The sequence below is a fragment of the Mus musculus genome, chromosome 19, assembly GCF_000001635.26.
Source record: "Mus musculus strain C57BL/6J chromosome 19, GRCm38.p6 C57BL/6J".
Taxonomy (NCBI): domain Eukaryota; kingdom Metazoa; phylum Chordata; class Mammalia; order Rodentia; family Muridae; genus Mus; species Mus musculus.
In genome coordinates this window covers 25,158,090-25,177,907 of record NC_000085.6, presented here as the reverse complement: position 1 = coordinate 25,177,907, position 19,818 = coordinate 25,158,090, and the positions used below count along the sequence as shown (strand labels likewise).

The 19,818-nt window shown below is 44.7% G+C and overlaps 1 protein-coding gene and 1 non-coding gene across 4 annotated transcripts in view; one reads left to right on the top strand and one right to left on the bottom strand.

Annotated features, from left to right (window-relative positions):
• Window positions 1-19,818, bottom strand: part of Dock8 (dedicator of cytokinesis 8) — a 203,112-nt gene that overhangs the window by 24,525 nt on the left and 158,769 nt on the right. For all 3 annotated transcript variants that reach the window (NM_028785.3, XM_011247397.3, XM_006527435.3), the window contains 11 exons: window positions 19,386-19,555; window positions 16,753-16,892; window positions 14,785-14,967; window positions 14,331-14,460; window positions 13,500-13,587; window positions 8,409-8,505; window positions 6,273-6,407; window positions 5,299-5,451; window positions 3,576-3,734; window positions 2,448-2,548; window positions 888-1,080 (listed from right to left, as the gene is read on the bottom strand). In NM_028785.3, coding sequence (NP_083061.2) covers window positions 888-1,080; window positions 2,448-2,548; window positions 3,576-3,734; window positions 5,299-5,451; window positions 6,273-6,407; window positions 8,409-8,505; window positions 13,500-13,587; window positions 14,331-14,460; window positions 14,785-14,967; window positions 16,753-16,892; window positions 19,386-19,555 — 1,549 coding nt within the window. The remainder of the gene's footprint in view (window positions 1-887; window positions 1,081-2,447; window positions 2,549-3,575; window positions 3,735-5,298; window positions 5,452-6,272; window positions 6,408-8,408; window positions 8,506-13,499; window positions 13,588-14,330; window positions 14,461-14,784; window positions 14,968-16,752; window positions 16,893-19,385; window positions 19,556-19,818) is intronic.
• Gm24252 lies at window positions 11,692-11,823 on the top strand. The gene has a single exon (XR_003952985.1). It is a non-coding gene; the product is annotated as a small nucleolar RNA SNORA24 (small nucleolar RNA).

Here is a 19,818-nt window from a genome sequence, read left to right as displayed (position 1 = left end):
GCCTTTTACATTCATCCATGGAAATCCAAACAAGAGCAATATAAACGCTTGTCTCCAGCTTCCCAGCTCTGGCTGGGAACGGTCCATGGCTGTCCTGTAAGCAGCGGGGATGATCATCTCTGTAGCTTAGATCTCTTTAAGAAAAACTACTCATAACACTTGTTTGAGACTTTTCTGCCCTCTAAGTAGCGCATTACAGTAACAATAGTCCAAGGGGATGCTGGGCAGCCCTGTTAAGAGTTTTTAGGTCTGGCACAATTTGCCCTTGATGGCTGTGGGTAAATTTCAGGTTGTTCACAGAAAGCATCCATGGAGCCATTTCTTTCCAATTTCAGGTAAGTTGGATTCTTTCTTAGCTTTGGACAAGAGTTGGGTCCCACAAAGCCAGGGAACAGAATCGAGGGACTGGCCCGTGAGGGAATCATTATACTGGTGTCCCTTCCTTGCCAGTAGATAAGCCAAATACAAATGTTCCAGAAAGAGTTTAAATGATCTTTTAAAAAAAAAATGCCGTCTTGTTTCTTACATCAGTGAAACAGAAGTAACACTGCCTTCCTTATCTGCCTGCTTCACAGGCTTGTGGGGATGGGCAAATGCCTAAAATGTCTGAGAATATCTCCCAAAGCTACTGTTACCTCTAATCTAAGTACCATTACTGTAATGAATATGTTTTAAAAGATGGTGAGGCCATTAGACAAGGCAGTGATATCGCTTTGACACAGGGGTTTTCAACGGTAGCAACACAGAAAACCGGGAACCGATATTTTAACGGTGGAAACATCCTTGGTCTTTCCTCTGTACCATGCAGGATCACCTGTGGTGGCTGAGGACGCCTTCCCTCAGGTGGAAGGAACCCAGCTCCTGGTTGGATGCACTGCCTGTCTTACCTGAAAGCTGACGCTGCCCACCGGCAGGTAGCTGTGGTCCTCCAGCATGCTCAGGTACTCGGCCACCAGGGCGGCTGCATGCACCAGGCACATGGCGGCCTCTGTGAAGCACTTCTTCTTAGTGTGTTTCTCTGCCATGTTCTGGAGCCAAGTCAGCCGCAGGTCAGGCGATGCCTGGTAGCTCTTGGCAATTCTGAAGACAGATTAGGAAAGTTTCATGGATAACCTTTCAACGTCACTGCTCTTAAGGGGCGGGGGGTGGTGGTGGTGGTGGTGGTGGTGCTTCAGGGTTCTCTCTTTTGTAAGCTTTATTATCACCCTTAATATTTTTGTTTACAATTTCAAAACAGAGAAAAGGTAACATTGTCTAGATGACAATGGTGTGCTGGGTGCCGATGCTTTTTCGAGACAGGGTTTCTTTGCGTAGCCCTGGCTGTCCTGGAACTCACTCTGTAGACCAGGCTGGCCTTGAACTCAGAAATCCACCTGCCTCTACCTCCCAAGTGCTGGGATTTAAAGGTGTGTGCCACCACTGCCCGGCTAGCACAAGTCTTATGAGGAAAAAAGTCTGATAAAATGACGTCCATTTTCATGGATCTCAAGTAATTTCCTTCCTTTTATCTCAAAGTTATAATGTATTGTTTCTCTTACAGATCTGAGTATTTTTAACTGTGTAAGTAATTTTTCCCCAAACTACTGAACCTAAAGAGAAAGGGTTTAAAGTACACTGACTTCTAAAGTAAAGCTGTTTCTGTTTATGAATACAACTTCAGCACAGCATGTGGGAAATAATTCATATAACAGCCAATGTTTTTTTTTTCTCTCTCTCTTAATTTAAAATAAGCATTGCACTTAGTTAAGGTAATCTTTTTGGAAATTTAGGAATGAACCAACTCGTTTTCCATTAGTGCTCATATATTTTTGGATGTTACCCCAAACTGTCCTACCTATCTTAGTTATGATAATGACATCAGAGAAGGCTCCAACTGGGGCTTGAGAGATGGCTCAGTGGTCAGGATCACTGACTGTTCTCCTGGAGGACCTGGGTTGGCTCCAGCACCCCCATGCTGGCTCCTAACCATCTACAACTCTAGCCCCAGGGGATTTGATGCCCTCTTCTGGCCTCCGGGGAACATGGTACACAGATATATATGCCGACAAAACATTCATATAAATAAAGTAAAAAATTAACAAAAAAAGAAAAAAGATGCAGTGTCACCTAGACAAATATCCAGACTCACAAATATCACAAATGTCTTTTCTCTTTCCTTTCCTTTCCTTTCCTTTCCTTTCCTTTCCTTTCCTTTCCTTTCCTTTCCTTTCCTTTCCTTTCCTTTCCTTTCCTTTCTTTTCCTTTCCTTTCCTTTCCTTTCCTTTCTTTTCTTTTTCAAGACAGGGTTTCTCTGTGTAGCCCTGGCTATCCTGGAACTCACTCTGTGGACCAGGCTGGCCTTGAACTCAGCTGCCTCTTCCTCTTGAGTGCTGGGACTGAAGCTGGGACTGAAGGTTTGCATCACCACGCCTAACCCCAATGCTCTCTGTCTTCCCGGGAGCATTTACCTGTACATGAGGTCCATAAGCATCTCAGGGTCTTCCTGGAATTCCCTCATCTTCACTGTGTCGTACAGAATGCTGTTCAGATTGCAGAGAAGTTCCTCCACCTGCAGGAAAAGAGCAGACAGTGAAGTGCAAGGCAAGGCTTTGCTCAGAGAGAGGCAGGGATCCAAGGCAGAGAAAATCCAAGAATCTCCTGGGGCCATTTTCATCTGTGCAATCCAAGGTCCACAGGTGACCCAGGGCCCTGGAATCCATGAAGCTCCCTTATACTATCCCCCTCTCCAACACTTGACTTTACAGTCTGAATGGGCTTTGAATATTTGTAAACTGCAAAGGTATAAACTTCTGTGGACTATCAGGGTGTGAGAGCCTACTACAGAATAGGCTAGGGCCTGGAGCTAAAGGCAGACAGGCTGCACTTGTCACATGGGCATCTGCCACATGGGCATGGCAGCGAGACAGAAGGGTAACTGTCCTCCCGGTTTCTTTAGGACGGATCTTGTTTGTAAGCTCTTCTTAATTAGGATCTTCTCGTCTGCCTTACACACGAATCATTACCACTCATGCTCCTTACGCCCTCTCCCTCTCCCCTGAATTCAACTCTAGGAATTTCACTCCTCTCTACTCCCACATTCCAGAGCACTAGTTCTTCATTAATCACCCCCACTATCTGTCTACCCATCTCTGTGTGTTTCTGTCTGTCTGTCTGTCTGTCTGTCTATCTATCTATCTACCTTTATGTTGAGGTGGAGATCATTCCCAGAGTTTTGTGTATTTTAGGCTCCACCACTGAATTACACTAGCCCCTGTTCCCCTGTACTCCCTTTTAAAAATCTTGTACAGTATTTGTTACCACACACTCAGGTATCACTTTTCTTATTTTGAGTCTTCTTGTTTTGGTACTATGCTCTCTTAATAGACTTTTGCCATCTTGAAGTTGAGGACAGTGGTGTGTGTATTGCATTTCTCAAGCACTGAGAACATTCAACTATAGGATAAGTTAAAAATACCTGCAAATCACACGTATAAATTTTATATGCAAAATTTTATATGCAAAATCATAAATGTATATGCTTATAAATGGTTAATGTCAAACTCATACATAAGACAAAGCTATGTTCACGGGTCTACCTGCATGGGAAAAGGAGTTGTCTGCATGGCCGTGTCCTCTTCTGAATAGGCCAAAATTGTCCTTAAGGACCTTCTCAGGTGCTCTTCGTTGAAGTCTGGTGCTTTGCCTACCAGGGATGCCAGTGCCATGGTCACTTGCATCTTTACCCTTGCAAAGTTCTGCATCAGAAGAGATGGAGCAAACGAGAGTCAGCAGGTACCTAGCGGGAGGCTGCGGGCCAGACACAAGCAGCTCCTGGTGTTTCTTTCATTCCCATCTTAAGCATTTCCTTTTCTCTCAATAAACTGTGAGCTACACTTTGCACAAGATACGCACTGCTGTTGAAATGGGTTGGATGGACCGTATGCTCCCATAAGTCTGTCAGGCTCCCTTTAAATTTTCTTTGCGTTTGGGCTGCCGCCACACTGCAGGGCTGATAGATTTGTTCTAAAGTTGGTCACAGGATATAAAGTTGGTCTTTGTGCCAAGAGTCTCTTTGGAACCTTCTGAGGCAGCATTTTTGCTTGTTTGTTTTGTGTTTCACCGTGTAACTCTGACTGTCCTGGAACTCACTCTGTATACCAGGCTGGCCTTGAACTCACAGAGATTCATAAAGGCAGAACTTTTGAGATTTTTTGGATTTGAAGTAAGCAGTAGCTTTCCATGTCTTCTTTTCTCCCAGGACTGTGGAAAACCACAACTTAAGGGCCCATGAGCATGCCCTATAAGCTTTTAAATAGTTCTCCCTAACATCTCATGAGGGCCAGGGCCTGGGGTATAGCTCAGGAGTAAACATTTAGCATTGTGGGGTCTTCAGTTCAGTTCCCAGAATTAACACAAAATAGACAAAAATAAGACAAAGCAAACCAAAACCCTACGGAGTCTCCCTTTCTTCTCTTAGCCCATTTATCTGCCCCGTTTCATCTGTAAATTCTTTTCTGAGGTTAAAGATCTTCTTTTACAGAATTTACAATACATTTGGTAAAACATAGTCTCTCTCTTCCCAACCCCCATCTTTGGTTTTCGATACACAGTGTTTCTCTATGTAACCCTGGCTGTCCTGGAACTTACTCTGTAGACCAGGCTAGCTTCAAACTCAGTGATCCACCTGCCTCTGCCTCCTGAGTGCTAAGATTACAGGTGTGTACCACCCTGTTGGGCTATAAAACATTATTTTAAAAGATGTCCCACTAATGTGACATTGTGGCAAATAAAGTCCCAAGCATGGATCCTGAAATATGCACAAACTAAGGCACAGGTTTGCTATGAAACTGAACTCACAAAATGTCTATTCAGGTCCAGGCCAGGCATGGTGGTGCACGCCTTTAAATGCAGAGGAGGCAAAGGCAGAGGCAGGCAGATATCTGTGCGTTTCAGGCCAGCCTGGTCTATATAGTGAGTTCCAAGACAGCCAGGGCTACATAGTGAGATGTTTGTCATCAGGCCCAGATGACAACAATCATTTACCATTCTCATCCACAAATGTCCTGGTACCATCCAGAACTGGTACGGACTCAAACTTTAGGACAGGACACTCTTTTGTGAATCCTGAACCTGCGCACACACAGGAACTTTGACTGCTGGGCAGCACCACACCCTCCAGCCCTTCCTCTCAAATGCTGGTGCTCATGGGGTCTTCCGCACAGGGCATACATAAAAGCCACACTGCAAAGCTCCCTTCTACCTCTGCCTTTCATTCCTGCCCTCTCTTGGTTCTGGGCCGCCCAGCCCGTCTGTGCTTACACTGGTGGCTCCGAAGCTGAACCGCATGAGGAGGTAGAGGGTGGCGCAGGCTTGGCTCCGTGTGACGTCCATGCTGCTGCTGCAGTGATGTAGCACCCGCTGACACAGGTCAGCACACTGCTCCATCTCCTCCTCGAACAGCAGGTCTCCAAACTAGAAGAGACACAGGTGGCCATGAGGCATCCCTGAGCACTTTCACAGCTCTTCGGCTGGATGTTGGGACATGCAAAAGGTCTGTCTGGACAAGCCAAGAGCCTGAAGGGTTAACGCCGTGCTCCATAAACAGAATGAGCCGCAAGTGTCAGACATGGAGGTAAGCGGTGACGTCCACCTGTGAGTCACACGGCTGAGGTAAGGTCTATGTCCTTAACTTCATTGTTAGCCAGGTTGAAGTCACTGCTGAGTGTGTCACAGCTATAAAGGACTTACTTGTGTCTTATGGGTTCCTTAGAAATTATTGGTGACTAAGAAGGAGAAAATTATTATAACAGAATTCCACTTTGTAAATTTACAAGATCCCATGTAGAAGGCACCCATCTACTAAAATTTCCCACAAAGGAGGAAAATAATCTCAACAGACTACTAGCCACAGTTCTCGGGCATCTGCCAGCATCTTATTATGGTCATTCTGTCACATTAATTAATGGGAGCCAGGCCTAGTATTGAATCTCACTGTATAAGGTATTAACGAAAGGGAGAGGAACTGTAGTTGCTCGTTGACTTTCACTCTCGTGTCATTGACTTTTAGTGAGTGGTCATTTGAAATTTCCATAGTTGGGCCCACACTGCAAGTGTGAAGCCATGGTTTGGCTTCCCCACAGTGAGTCTCTGAAAATCAGTGTGTCTGCTTTCAGAGGGAAAAAAGCTTTTACTCCATGCCCTGCATGACGTCTGATCTGCTTACAGAGCGATGTGAAGCCAGACAAGAACCGCACTCTTAATTAAGAGTAAGAAAACAAGCATCCCATGTTTACCTTGGCGATGAGGGCTCGGAGGGTTGCGAAACAGTGAGTCAGGTAGGTGGTGCTCTGGTCACAGCTCAGAGAATTCACCAGGACCCGGAGGACACCTCCCAGCAGGCTGTCTTTACAGTCCAGGGCGGAGCTTGCCTGGGGGGTGGGTGGGGTGGGGTGGAAGAACATCATCACTGAGTAAGGCTGGAGGCAGGAGAGGCGGCTGCTGATTATCTTAGAGGACTGATGCGCCTTCTCAGCAGAAGGTGGCAAGGGCTCTGTGAGCTGCCATCTACATCGTTCATTAACCACCATGAGAGCGTAAGCTCTCTTTCCCCATGACCCTCTTTTCAAAACTAACTGACTCGAGACTTGTGCCCAATTTAGGATATTAAGCCAAGTTCTAAGGTTCATCTCCCTCCAGCCTGGGTCATGGCTTTTGGATTGTTCTTTTCTTTGTAGGCCTGATTTCATGTCAGTGTTTCGATAACAACTTCGAGCTTCAAGTACAAGAGGCTTTTTGGTGGCAGTTATAACTTCCAAATTGGCCACAGAAGGACTAATGAGAATAATAATAAACAGTATTTTCTATAGTTTAGCTTTCTTAGGAAACTACAAATCATTTTGAGGCTTGGTATCAGGTATATTGCTCTCAGAAACAGCTTGTACAAAGATATTATTCATGTGATGCTAAATATTTAGGGTACCGAAGTTAAGACACTTTCAAAAGATCCTTGAGTCAGCATTGGATGCTCAAGTCCCTCATATTAAAGGGGGTAGTATTTGCATATATAACCCACAATTCTCTCATGTGTTTTAAATTATCCCTAGCTTACTTTCAGTACCTAACACAACATTGAAGCATCGTGTCAGCTATTGATACTCTGTATTGTTCATGGAACAATGATAGGAAACTAAAAAGTTTGCACATGTTCAGTGCAGATGCATTTTTATTCTGAAGTACTTTCCATCAGTGGTTGTTGGTTAAGCCTAAGGATGCGAAACCATTGCAACAGAGTTCTGACTTGTACTGCCCTACAGTAGGGATTCCAAATTCATGGGACACACGATTGTCCTTCAGCAATCCGAGTCCAAAACAGACACCATTTTGTCACACTTAGCACTGTTTTTTTACCCAGTGCAATCATAAAAGTTAGAGTAGAAATAAAGACCCAATAAAAGAAACCTTCTGGCTAAGAGAATACAATCTCTGGCCTGTATTAGGCCTAACATTCTAGCTGTGATAGCAAATCACTTGGCCAGGGGACCACCCACAGGGTACCAGGTTCACCTTAAGCCACGCTTAGGAGATGGGTAGAATAATTAACCCTTTAATGGGATAGTGTACTTTTTCTCCCAAGAATCCCCACCTCCTAGCACCATGGCTTACTGAGTCAATGCTACAAACTGTACATCTGTTTGCTTTTAAAAACTATTCAGAAAAGTCTAACTTCTCCTTTTTATCGTTCTCTCTTTTCTCATCATACTTTCCCCAATACTCTGGGGTTTGCCAGTGTTCTGGGCCCCCTTCCCTGCCATGTGGACTACTTATCTGTTATGTGTCCAACCTCCATGCCAGCTTAAACGGAATGGCTTTCCTTCGTCTTCTCCTCCAAGCAGCCGCTGTGACTTACAGCTTGTCAGCTTTGGGGATTTGTCTTTAAGATGCTAATAAAATTGCCCTTCAGTTTCTCCTTGAGTCCACCCTTAAATGCTTTTATTAAGGAGACTAAAAACCCCAAGAGGGGACCCCAATTTCCCCCATGGTATCAGCAACTCCTAGCCTCGCCGGTGTATTATCCAGCTGGAACCGACCTACCAGGAGCAATCTAGCTACCCATGTTCTCGAGGTGCTTGGCTAAAAGGCTCTGCCTCCTTTATCAATGTAGCAGGTCCTTGGCCAGAGTAACTTTGAGGGTCAGCTCCTCAAACATCTAACTCTTTCCAAGGGAGTAGCAGTCAGAAAAGCCAGAGGATGCCTGGCACCTCTGGAATCTGCAAGGGAGGCAACTGCTGCAAATTCCAAACGTTCCCACTTTAGTTTTATACATTCTAGAATCACGCCTGTGTCTTTTTCAATTTTGGATGACGAACCCCCTTTCTATTTCCAAGAATGGCACCCCCGAGCGGGCCCGATGGGGAGTGAGTCATCCTCACCTGGATGATGTTCTCCTGCATATCCAGGATGATCAAATTAGCTTCTGTAGCCAGGTTGCCACTGATCAAGGCTTCTTGATCTAACTCTGCCTTTGTTCTAAGAAACAAAAAGCACATCACCCATTAAAGCATTGTGTGGCTCGGCCAGGTACCAGAGATGACAACCCATGCACCGGGTCCTGAAGGATTCTTTACAACCGTCAACCATCAAATCCACACAAAGTGGCCACCTCAACATAGCCAATCTCAGGGCTGAAGGTGTTTCCTGAGATTCGTGTCTGGTTGGGAAGGTGGTCTAGTGAAGTCCCCAGGCCATCCATAGCCCCAGGGTTATTAATAATGATGGCAATTATAAAAATGACAAAATGGGTCGAGAAGTTAATTATTGGTTACTACTAACAATTAGGTGAGCCCATCAGATAGCTGCTTAAAGCCTTGGGGCGTCGCGTGAGCACTCTCTGGATCTGAATGGGTGGTTGTGGGATGCGGGGGAGAGCCGCAGCAGGGTAGAGAGACAGGATGCGACTTGATCTCGGTGAACGCTGGCAAACAGAGCTAGAACTGTGGAATGGGAGAATCAGCTCTTTACTACTCAAAGTCGTCCTGAGAAGGAGGGAAGGTGGCTTCACTAAGAGCGAGAATGCCTTCTTCCTTCTCCAGTGGGAAGCAAAGTTCACATCCCATGGGGTGGGGCACCAAACATTCTGCTGGAGGTTACTGGACTGGATGCTACCCGGCAGGAAACAGAAGTTACTAAGAGATTTAATTTTTAAAGAGCTGGTGCACTCTGTGTACTAGCCCATCCACCCTCATAAAACAAGTGAAGCTAGAAAGGGAGACCGGGCTCTCCTCTCCCACAGCTTTGCCTTCATCGGTTCAGTTACCCATAGTTAGTGAGCGTCTTCCAGAATAAGCAAGGCGTGGTCCCTACACTGCGTTGGCTCCTGTCAGGTGATGGATTATCACTTTGTCCAGTGTATGTATCCATGCTGTTAATGCCATCTACATGATATTTACTGAGTTGCTGTCTTAGTTACCAGATTGATTGACACATTTCATAGAAATGTAGACAAGGCATTGGAACCATTCACAGCTTTGGGTATCTGGAGTGCATTGCCTGTAGATGAAAGGGTATTACTATAACTTATTTTTACAGTCCAAATTTAGTTTTAAAGGATAAGAAAAACCTGACTTTCCCAATATGTTTCAGTGGCCAAGATGTTACCACAGATGCTGGGGTATTGTGCTATCAGTTCAAATGTCTTAGACCAGGATTATCCACATAGCTCTTTTCCTTTTCCTTATCCAGGAACAGTTGTATATACAACACTGGTTGCTCAGAAAGGTATTTTTAACTGATTTCACATTCAGGATAGATTCTTCAGTCCTAATTGTTTGACAACCCTTCCCCTCATTTCTCTATATGAGAAAATATACAAGTTTTTAAAATTAATTTACTGGTATGTTTAAATTTATAGCAGGAGGGCCAGATGCCAGACATGGTGGTATATGACAGGCATGGGCAGGTGGATCTCTATGAGTTTGAGGCCAGCCTGGTTTACATAGTGAGTTCTGAAGCCAGCCAAGACTACCTAAGGAATCCTGTCTCAAAACAACAACAGCAATTCCCTAACCAAAAAAAATAACCAACCAACCGCACTTTGACCAACACTGTACAGTAGAAATGTACTAGAGGCCATGTGCATTGTTTTATCTATTATGATAGCTGCATGCACACACACACACACACACACACACACACACACAAACACACACACACACACACAAAAGATAAAATGAAATCAAGGGCATTATTTTCCCTTTTCTTTTTCTTAGAAAGGTTTTACTGTCTTGGAAGTCCAGGCTCACCATGTAGACCAGGCTAGTCTCAAACTCACAGAGATCTACCTACCTCTGCCTCTTGGGTACCAGAATGAAGGGCATGGGCCAGTACTCCCAGCCAGTATTAACTTTTTACCATATTTTATTTAGCCCAATACACTAAAAATACTGTTAATAAGTAACAAATATAAAAAATCAATGCTGAAATGTGCAATCTTGCACACACATTTTATTTATTTATTTATTTATTTATTTATTTATTTATTTATTCTATATCTCAATACGAAACAGCCACACTCCAGGCTCCAGGCTTCAGAACTGTATGTGGTTAATAGCTCCAGTAATCGACAGTACAGATAGTCCTAACCTGCCTTTGGAATTGTGATAAAATGCATGTAACATAGAACTTACCACCTTAGTCACTTTAATTATATAGCTCAGTATCATTAAGTAATTCATATTGTCATGCAATATTGTCATCACTCCTGGGAGGTCTACCAGTCTGGTTCAGACTTGCCTGCACAGTTGAATCACCTTAAAGTTCGACTAACCTAGAAGTTCTGAACAAACTGGCAGAGGGTACCTTTGGGCACTTTGACGCTGGGTGTGGTGGGTACACCTTCAATCTCAGGACTCAGGAGGCAGAGACAGGTGGACCTTGTGAGTTCGTACGCAGCCTTGTCTACATAGAGAGGCCCTGGGTGGGTGGGGGTAGGAGGTAGAGCAACACAGACACAGACTTTGGAAGTTCCCACGGGAGATTTGAATATGTAGTCCAGGCTAAAAACTATTGCTCTAAAAGAAACAGGAGTCAAACTAATTAAAATTAAAATAAACATAAGAGGAAATGACAGAAGCTGTCATCTCAAAATTATAACATTTCCAAAGAGCTCTAACTTGCACGGTTTTAATTGCCACCCGGCTGCAGGACTGAGGGGGTCATCAGCCACTCTGATAATGAGCAGCCCACCCGAGCCGGAGCTGCTGAGAACTGGCAGGACCTGCACGGTTCCAGCGAAGACTGCTGATGTCAGCAAATGGGAACGGCTTCCCAGGGCAATTCACAGAGCCCAGTCAAACACACCTTGCCACACTGTCTCCATCTTGTGCAGCAGATGACCTGGTTAGCATCTAAGCAGTGCTGGGCCTCCTGCACACAGCTTTGGTGTTACACCCTTGTCTTCACCAGCTATCTCCCCTCCCGAATGAGAGCAATCGGACAAGGAGAGAGAAAAAGAGAAAGCAGGGCCAAGTGCCTAGCTGTGTCACTTCAAATCCATATTTCCTCCCTGAAACCGGGTGCAAAAATGTACTGACAGAGTCAAAGTTCTTAAACACCAGCTAGGAAGATCAGTGCGAGCCAGTCTTCTAAGCAAAGGGGCATTATTAATAAGGCTAACAACTGGGGCTCCCGTGTGACACCCAAGTGACCAATGTGATTCTCCATGTATCTCTGGACTGGCCAGCTATGGACGTCTCCTTTCCAAGCCACGGAGGAGCACATTCTTGCTTAGTGGCAAAGCCATCACCGTGTCATTGGTATCAGATACACCGACTGGCACAAGGAGCATCCTTCATTGTTAAGAAGCTATGGGCTACCGGATTATTTGGCATGCTTTTCAAAATAATTATTAAGCGGTTTCTAGGAAAACAGGTGATATTTTAGAGAAACTTTGAGCCCCTCCCTAAGAGTCCTACAGGTTAACAAAGATGTGTTATCCTACGGTAATGGTGAAGACATTAACATTTATTTACTACAACACTGCTATCTTCTCACCCCTCCTCATGGTGAGCACTTCAGACACAGTGAAGCTGTACTATCTATGTTTTGTTGTGTATGTGGGTTCTTGAACCATTCAGTGTTTTGCTCAGTGAATCTGGGATTCATAAGGGCACCTATGGCTTAGAGGCAAAGAAGACAGACATTATCTATCCCCACACATTTCACTTTAGTGCTCATATGTCTAAATTGTTATATATGGTACTCTTTCTCTCTCTCTCTTTCCTCCCTCCCTCCCTCCCTCCCTCCCTCCCTTTCCCCCTCCTTTCCCCCTTTGATATACCATATACCTATACACATCTGCTGGCTGGTTTCTGTCAACTTGACACAAACCTAGACATATCTGGGAGGAGGGAATCTCAAAATTGAGGGACTGCCTCTATCATCTTGCCTACAGGCAAGTCTATGGAGGCATGTTCTTGATTGACGGTAGATGTTAGGGCTGCTGTTAGGGCTGCTACCCCTGGGCAAGCAGTCCTGAGTTATATAAGGAAAAAGGCTAGCAAGTCATGAAGAGCAAACCGATAAGCAGTGTTTCTTCATGCCCTCTGCTTTAGTTTCTGCCTCCAGGTTCCTGCTCTGACTTCCTTCTGTGATGGATTTTAAGTCATAGGATAAAAGAAGCCCTGTCCTCCTCAAGCTGCTTTTGATCATGGTGTTTTTATTAGAGCAACTGAAAGCAAATTAAGATAACACACACACACACACACACACACACACACACACACACACGGTATATGTTATAATCTAAGCAAGATTAGTTTTCATTTTTCTTGCATTTTTTATTATAATAGGTAAATGCAAATCCAATGTAGGAAACCCAAGAACTATGAAAAAGAAAATATCAATCACTTACATTTTTAAAACCCGAAGATCATTATTAATGTCTTGGTAAATTTCTTTGTGGCCTTTTACAAATGCAGCTACTGTATGTAATTAGAGATTGAAGAGTACTCTAAAACCAAGCACTGGTCCTGATCACTTAATGTTCCCCTAACACTGTAACAACCTGGTACTTTGTTATGTACTTCCAAATCAAATCAAATATATTCCAAAATCAAATATATTTTGATTTTTTTTGAACAATAAAATGTAAAGCTATTATCACTATCTCTGAATATCCATCTTTGCATCCATTTTCATTATGGAAATACAGATGCGGAGTTGGGAGGCTGAGACCAGGTCCTCCTTTTTCTAGTCTCTGCTCCTCACCAATTGCTTTCATCAACTGGGGCTGTGGAAACCAGGTGTCTTTAAACTCTGGATACATTGTTAAGAGCTGAAGTCACAGCTTCTTATGTCTCTGGGCATTCCGGGCAGCTGGAGCTGTACTTAAGCAGACAGTATGTTTCCTTTTCTTACTACCCTCAGAAGGAAGGATGCAGTTGCCCCAGTAACACAAGTAGCCTGGGAACAAGAGCTAAGACTGTTAGTGAACACGGTGCAGAGCCTGTGGCAGGGCAACTTACTTGTCCAGCTTCTCATTAGCCTGCCGCCACTGTGTCTGCTCTTTCCTCCATCTCAGATTTTCATTTATGCCTGGAAACCGGTCAGTCCCTGGGAGTTAAGAAACACACGACAGGAATTTGATTAGCATGAAACCCTCTAAGATAACCAAAAGTTCAGTGCTCAGCTTAGCTGAGAAGCATCAGCACAGACGCCCTGTTCATCAGTCTGTACTGCTCTGAGGAGACAGAGCCGCCGTGTCTACGCCTGTGGTGACCTGCCCTGGGTGAACTGGAGGCAGCTCTGGAAGATGGTCTGCCTTCCACAGTTCTCCTGAGCAGGGGTTCCTGTGAGCCTCCCTGACTTGCTAGAAGGTAGGTCAGGGTGTCAGGTGAAAGCCCTCCAGAGTCCATGCCCTCCTGTCACTGTTTCACTGGGGGTAGTAATCATATTTATCATATTAAAGTGATGAGTGCAGGTGTTTGGGTCATGGGAACCCTAGGACAATGGTACACCGTCACGCTTTTTGGGGAGACTGCTCTATGCAGTAGCATCTTGAATGACTCAGGGATATGACTGTGGACTGCAGAGCCCTCCAGTTTGTTGATCACGTCCCCTAGAGGGACTTGAAACAGGGAAGACAGCGCATGAACCACTTTCTTAGATGTGGCCTTTCTTTGCGGTTAAATCTTAATTAAAACATGGCATTTGGGGATACTTTCAGGGTGACTCTTTCCCTCAGAAGTGGGGAACAAACATTCTACAAGACAAGCACAGGGTCCCAGAACTTGCTGTCTCGGGGAGTGACGTCCAAGAAGAAGAGCTGTGTAGCAGATGGGAGGACTACCGCACACCTGGAATGCGACGGCGCATCATCTCCCCACGGGCTCCTTCCCCACGGAGCAGGGCCTCTTCCAGCTTGGCCTTGACGTCTCTTGACTTCTGCAGGACCTGGTTACTGACTTTGTCAGAACTCTGCTTTCCCTGGAAGAACAGATGTAGAAACACATTTGGTTTAGTGGGATCTCTGCAGAGGGAGAGATTTGTCAAAAGAGAACAGGGTCATGGTGGAGAGTTTAGACATAGATTCCACTTTTCTGGGGGCTCCTGTGTATAAAGCTTTATTGGCAGGAACAGGCCCACTGCAATAGGCAGATATTCTTTCCTGTTTGCAATCTGCAGATGCAAACAGGCTGTGGGTTGTAATACAGTGTAGGAAGGACAGACGATGCTGCTGTTGCCCAAAGGGAAGAGAGTAAGAAGACAGGATTGGAACAGCTAAGACACTCCCCCACCCCTGCCACTTGCCTTGTATTCAAAGCAGGAGACACAGATGAACAGCAGGTCCAGAATCCTATTGAGCTGCATGGAAGGCAGGTCAGCGATCCACTTCCTGATGAGGCTCTGATCAGCATTTTTCATGATCCACAGGAAGCAAATCATGAGGTGGCGGGTGGTGTCTGCATTCAGCATGTTGTACTGCTTATAGGGCTGGAAGGGGGCGAAATGGGGGGCCGGAGGGGGGAGGGCAAGGGAGGGAAGAAGTCAGGCCACAGGAAAACTTAAAAGTGTAAGAGATGAGAACCCCTCAGAACACTGTGCCTACTTCCAGCACATGGCTGGGTATCTGCTTCCAGTAGCCCTGTCTTCCCGAGGTTAGAGAATGTGTGCATGGTGCAGGGCTGCTCAGGAGACGCACGCTGGGGCAGAGTTTAGATTAAGCTATGGACCGCTGAACTGAGCACAGTCTGGTGCCCTGCTCTGGATCTTGATGTTGCTCTTCAATACCAGTGATGCAAAGGGGCTTTCTTGCTGCTAAGATCTCCAAGGACTTCTTCTTCAAGATGGCCAGTGGAGGACCGGAAGAGAAACTAGCCTGACCAGATACCATAAAACAATCCAACAGTTCATAGTTCAGTTTCACATCAAGATCATGAACTGGTTAGCACATGAGTCAAGTCTTGGCAAAGCCATCTGCAATGGGACCTACACTAAGATTCACTTGAGGGTGGGTGGGTCCTCAGGCCATGTGCTGTAATAGCCTTGGTGAATGTTCACTACAGAGTGCTACTAAGCACACTTGCTAAAACTCATAACACCAAGACAGATAACAATGTGCAGCGGACCCCTTGCTTCATGTGGTGCACCTAATATCCGGTGGCCTGTGGCAGTAACATTGCAGTGAGGAATTTGTGAACTGTGTGAAGAAAATCTTAGTCTTGGATGGAAGTGACAGAGGGCAAACTTGCTTTCATTTAAGCTATTGTAAGTATGACCCTAAAAAGGGACAGTCTTCCGCTAGAACTTCACAGGGACACGTTTTAATAGGTGAACTTCACCTTCTCTACTCCTTACAGGCAATTAATATAAAAGACACACACTGCCCTGAGCAGGTAACTTCGGTAAGGTGGATGATTCAGAGGTAGAATGTGATCTAAGGCACTGCTTAGTGAGTAAGATTAGTGTTGCCGAGTCTCAGGTGTCCTGTTTCCCTGCTCTCCAACCAACCCTCCTGGGCAAGGGTGAAAGGGGCAGAGATGGCTAAGTGCTAGAAGGAAGACATAAAAAGTCAGCTAGTAAAGAAATTGTGTCAAGACCCTGCCTTCTCAGAAGAAAACCAAGCGAGTTTGCTGCAGATTCAGACATTACGTTGAAATGCAAAACAAAATTGACTGCGGGGCAATTGCAAACCCCGGGTCACTTTAGGCTCATCTCTAGGATCATGAAACAGAGCCCGTCAAGCCAATTAAGAACAAAACAATAACAACACTGAGCTAGAAGCTGAACTGCTGCTCTGACAAAGTGCATTGGCAAACAGGCGATTCCCACCTCAGCAGCAGCAGAGGTATGTACATTCCACAAAGATCCCCTCTGTTGGGGGACAAATCTCCTTAGACTCCCTGGGGACCTAGGAAGGCTGCCTTTTGTTCTGGAGGCTTTTGGAGCCTTAGTCATTTATCGGAGGGGAACAGTAATACTAATAAACACATGGAGGAAGCCCCATCTACGTCCAATGCAAGGATGGACACCTTGGTTTGATCTTTTCTGCAATGATTTCAGACTCCCCAGATTCAGCTTCACACTGGGACTGGCTAACCCTGCCCCGTGCATCTCTTGCTGTTCCCATAGCTCTCTCTGATCGGAGAGCTTCACCGATTCCTGTATTGCAGTATTGAGGCAGAAAGCATGTCTGTTCTAGGCTGGGTTCTATCAGAAGTTTAGGAGGAGGTGACATCAACAAGAAATACACTCAAGAAATGTACAGTACACACATACCAAGGAAGACAGCATTGCTCCACTGGTCTTCAAATTAAAGTGATTCCCCGCTATGGCCAGGGCCACATTCTGGTTGATTCCGTTGGCCACATCTTGTTCTTCATACGAGCCACTGGCACGACTCCTTCCACTGCGAGCATCTGCCATTAAACATTCCCATGTGTGATGTCAAGCCAAAGACCACATTTTCCCGTCTTCACCCCGACAAGCGAAAGACATATCTTACTCACTGAAGTCAGCACGTAATTCAAAACCAGATATATATCTATATGAATTATTCATATATAGAAAAAGCAGACAGGCTTAAAAAACAAAATGTTGAGCATACGCTTAGGCTATGAGCTAATTTTTCAGATGGTAAAAAAAATAAAAGTTTTTAAAGTTTTGTAATACTTTTGCTAGGTTATGATACTCTGTTTTAAATAATGATTCAATGAAGTATAACTACAGAATAAGTACCCTGTAGAAATAATATGTCACTATAGTAAATCCTGTACTAAATTACTAAATTTCAAAAGTCTAAGCAAATGCTAATTTATTATCACCATATGCATATCTACTTTTACTGAAAAGCCAAACTTGTCAAAGGTCACTTATGGTAATCTATGGAGCTGAAGTTTGAATTTTAGATATATCTTTAACACCTTTTTTATTTTTTTATTTTTATCTTTTTTATTTATCTTTTTAATTTTTTTTATTTTTATTTCCATGTTTTGCAACATGTATGTCTGTATACCACTTTCATTCTTGATGCCCTAAGAGGCTAGAATAGGGCACTGGATCCCATGGAACTAGAGTTACAGGCAGCTATGAGCTGCTACATGGGTGCATGGGATCCTGGGTCCTCTGGAAGAGCAGCCAGTTCTCTTCAACATGGAACCATCTCTCCAATCTCTCCAGCCCCATGAGATGTATCTTTAAAAAGAAAAATAAGTTTTTTTAAATTTTATGTGTAGGTGTTACTGCCTGCATATATCTGCATGTATGTATGTGTGTGTACCTTGTGCATTTGGTGAGGTCAGGAGAGGGCATCAGATCTTCTGGAACTGGAGTTACAGGCAGGTGTGAGGTGCGGGGAACCAAACCCAGATCCTCTGGGAGAGCATTAAGTACGCTTAAGTTACGCCATCTGACCAGACCCTGAGCTGTCTTTTTTAGATGTTTATTCTTACTCCGTGTGTATGAGCGTTTGCCCTGCATGTGTGCATGTTCACTGTAGAGGACATGAGAGGGTGCCAGATCTTGTGGAACTGGAGTTACAGACAGCTGTAGGCCACCTTGTGGGTGCCGGGAACAGAGTCTGGGTCCTCTGCAAGAGAAGCAAGCGCTCTTAACTGCTGAGCTTTCTCCTGCTGATTTACAGGAGGGGTTTTTGTCATTGTCATTTTTAATAAAGAAGAGAAATAACTACGTCCATAGGAGTGCTTGCTTCTCACTCTACGATGTGCATGAATTAGACGTTCTAGGCGGTTGGTCTCTTTCGTGTATCTGTTTGTATATGAAGGATGTGAGACTATGTGTATGCATTCGGAGGGAAGGAGAGGACCTTGGGTTTTGTTCCTCGGGCATCGCCACCTTTGTTTTTTCTGGCTGGCTGATTGGATTGTGTCCAGGGATCTTCCTGTCTCACCTTCCCAGTGCTGGAATCACAAGTGCATAGCACCAAGTCGGAGGTTTTTAATGTGAGCTCTGAGAATCGAATGCAGATTCCTATGGCTGGCCAGCTCTTTACTAAGATATCTCCTGAACTCTAGTCTCATTATTATGCGAGCTAAATAGTTGCTATTGTCATGATTTTACAAATTGTTTAGTCAAGCATGCCACTGTACTAGGAGGAAGTGGCATGGTTCTCTAAGACTCACAGGTTCATGGTTCAGATGGTTCTCTGAGACTCACTGGTGACCGCCTTGTAAGGATGGCTAGACTCAGGCAGGCACTCTCCAGACTCTAGCTCATTCATCAGCAACCTCCAACATGGTAACCTCTACAATCTCACCGAGCAAGGACTGCTTGGAAGTGACCAGGATGCTGGACTCCCACCTATACTCTCTGGTCCACACTATAATAGGAACATAAATCCAAGACGTGGGGACTTTTTTTTTTTAAATTTGTGTTTTTTTTCTTCTAATTGTACAATTGACCTCTTATTGCCAAAAGCAAAGCGTTTTCTGCTGCTGCGTAATTTTCCTAATACTGAAAGACTCCTTGGATTGTGTGTCAGTTGGTTGGTATAAGAGCAAAAGTTGTTTGATTTTAACTACTCCCTCATAAGCCTCATGAAAGAGAATGAACAGGTTTATTTGAAGGCAACAGAACAGCGATCCCAAAGGAGAGTAATTAGCTCTGTTATAGTTCATCCTTTCGGTGCAGTGGATGACAATCATAAACTAGCCGATCAATGAATGAAGAACAAATAGTTTCTGATATATGTGTGTGTGTGTGTGTGTGTGTGTGTGTGAGTGTGTGTGTGTGTATAATTGTGTATCTTTAAAAACCTGTCTGGTTAAAAAAAAAAAGGTTTAGTGACCACTGCTGTGAGGCACTGACCAGCTGGTGAGAGCCCTTGCTTGCTTCCTGTGTGAGAGGCGTCTGGCAGGGGCCTCGCTGTTCTAAGATAGGAGACAGATCCTTACCTGTAAAGTCATAGAGCTGTGGCAGAGCGTCCAGAATGATGCCGACCAACGGCAGGTAAAGGGCGGCGATTTTGACTTTCACTTCCGGTTTGCGACACCGTGGATCCAGGTCGTGAGAACACAGAAGGCTGTGGATGGCACTCACGGCTTTTCTCTGTACTCTGCTAATTCTGTGGACAGAATAATAGAGAGAAACCAGGCTATGGGGAGGGAGACCCTGTCTTCTTAAACCAGAGTGCCCAAAGTATCCTGGACAATTCAGTGACCATGTGAAAAAGAAAGCAAAACAGAGTAGAAGACGGACATCCGGTGTTCCCATCCTGGTCTACTCTTTAGCTTGCTGTTTTCAGATTCATCATATTGCGTAAATCCTTCATTCCTTTTGGACACTGAGTAATGTTCCATTGTGCACAGAAAATAATTTCACTTATCC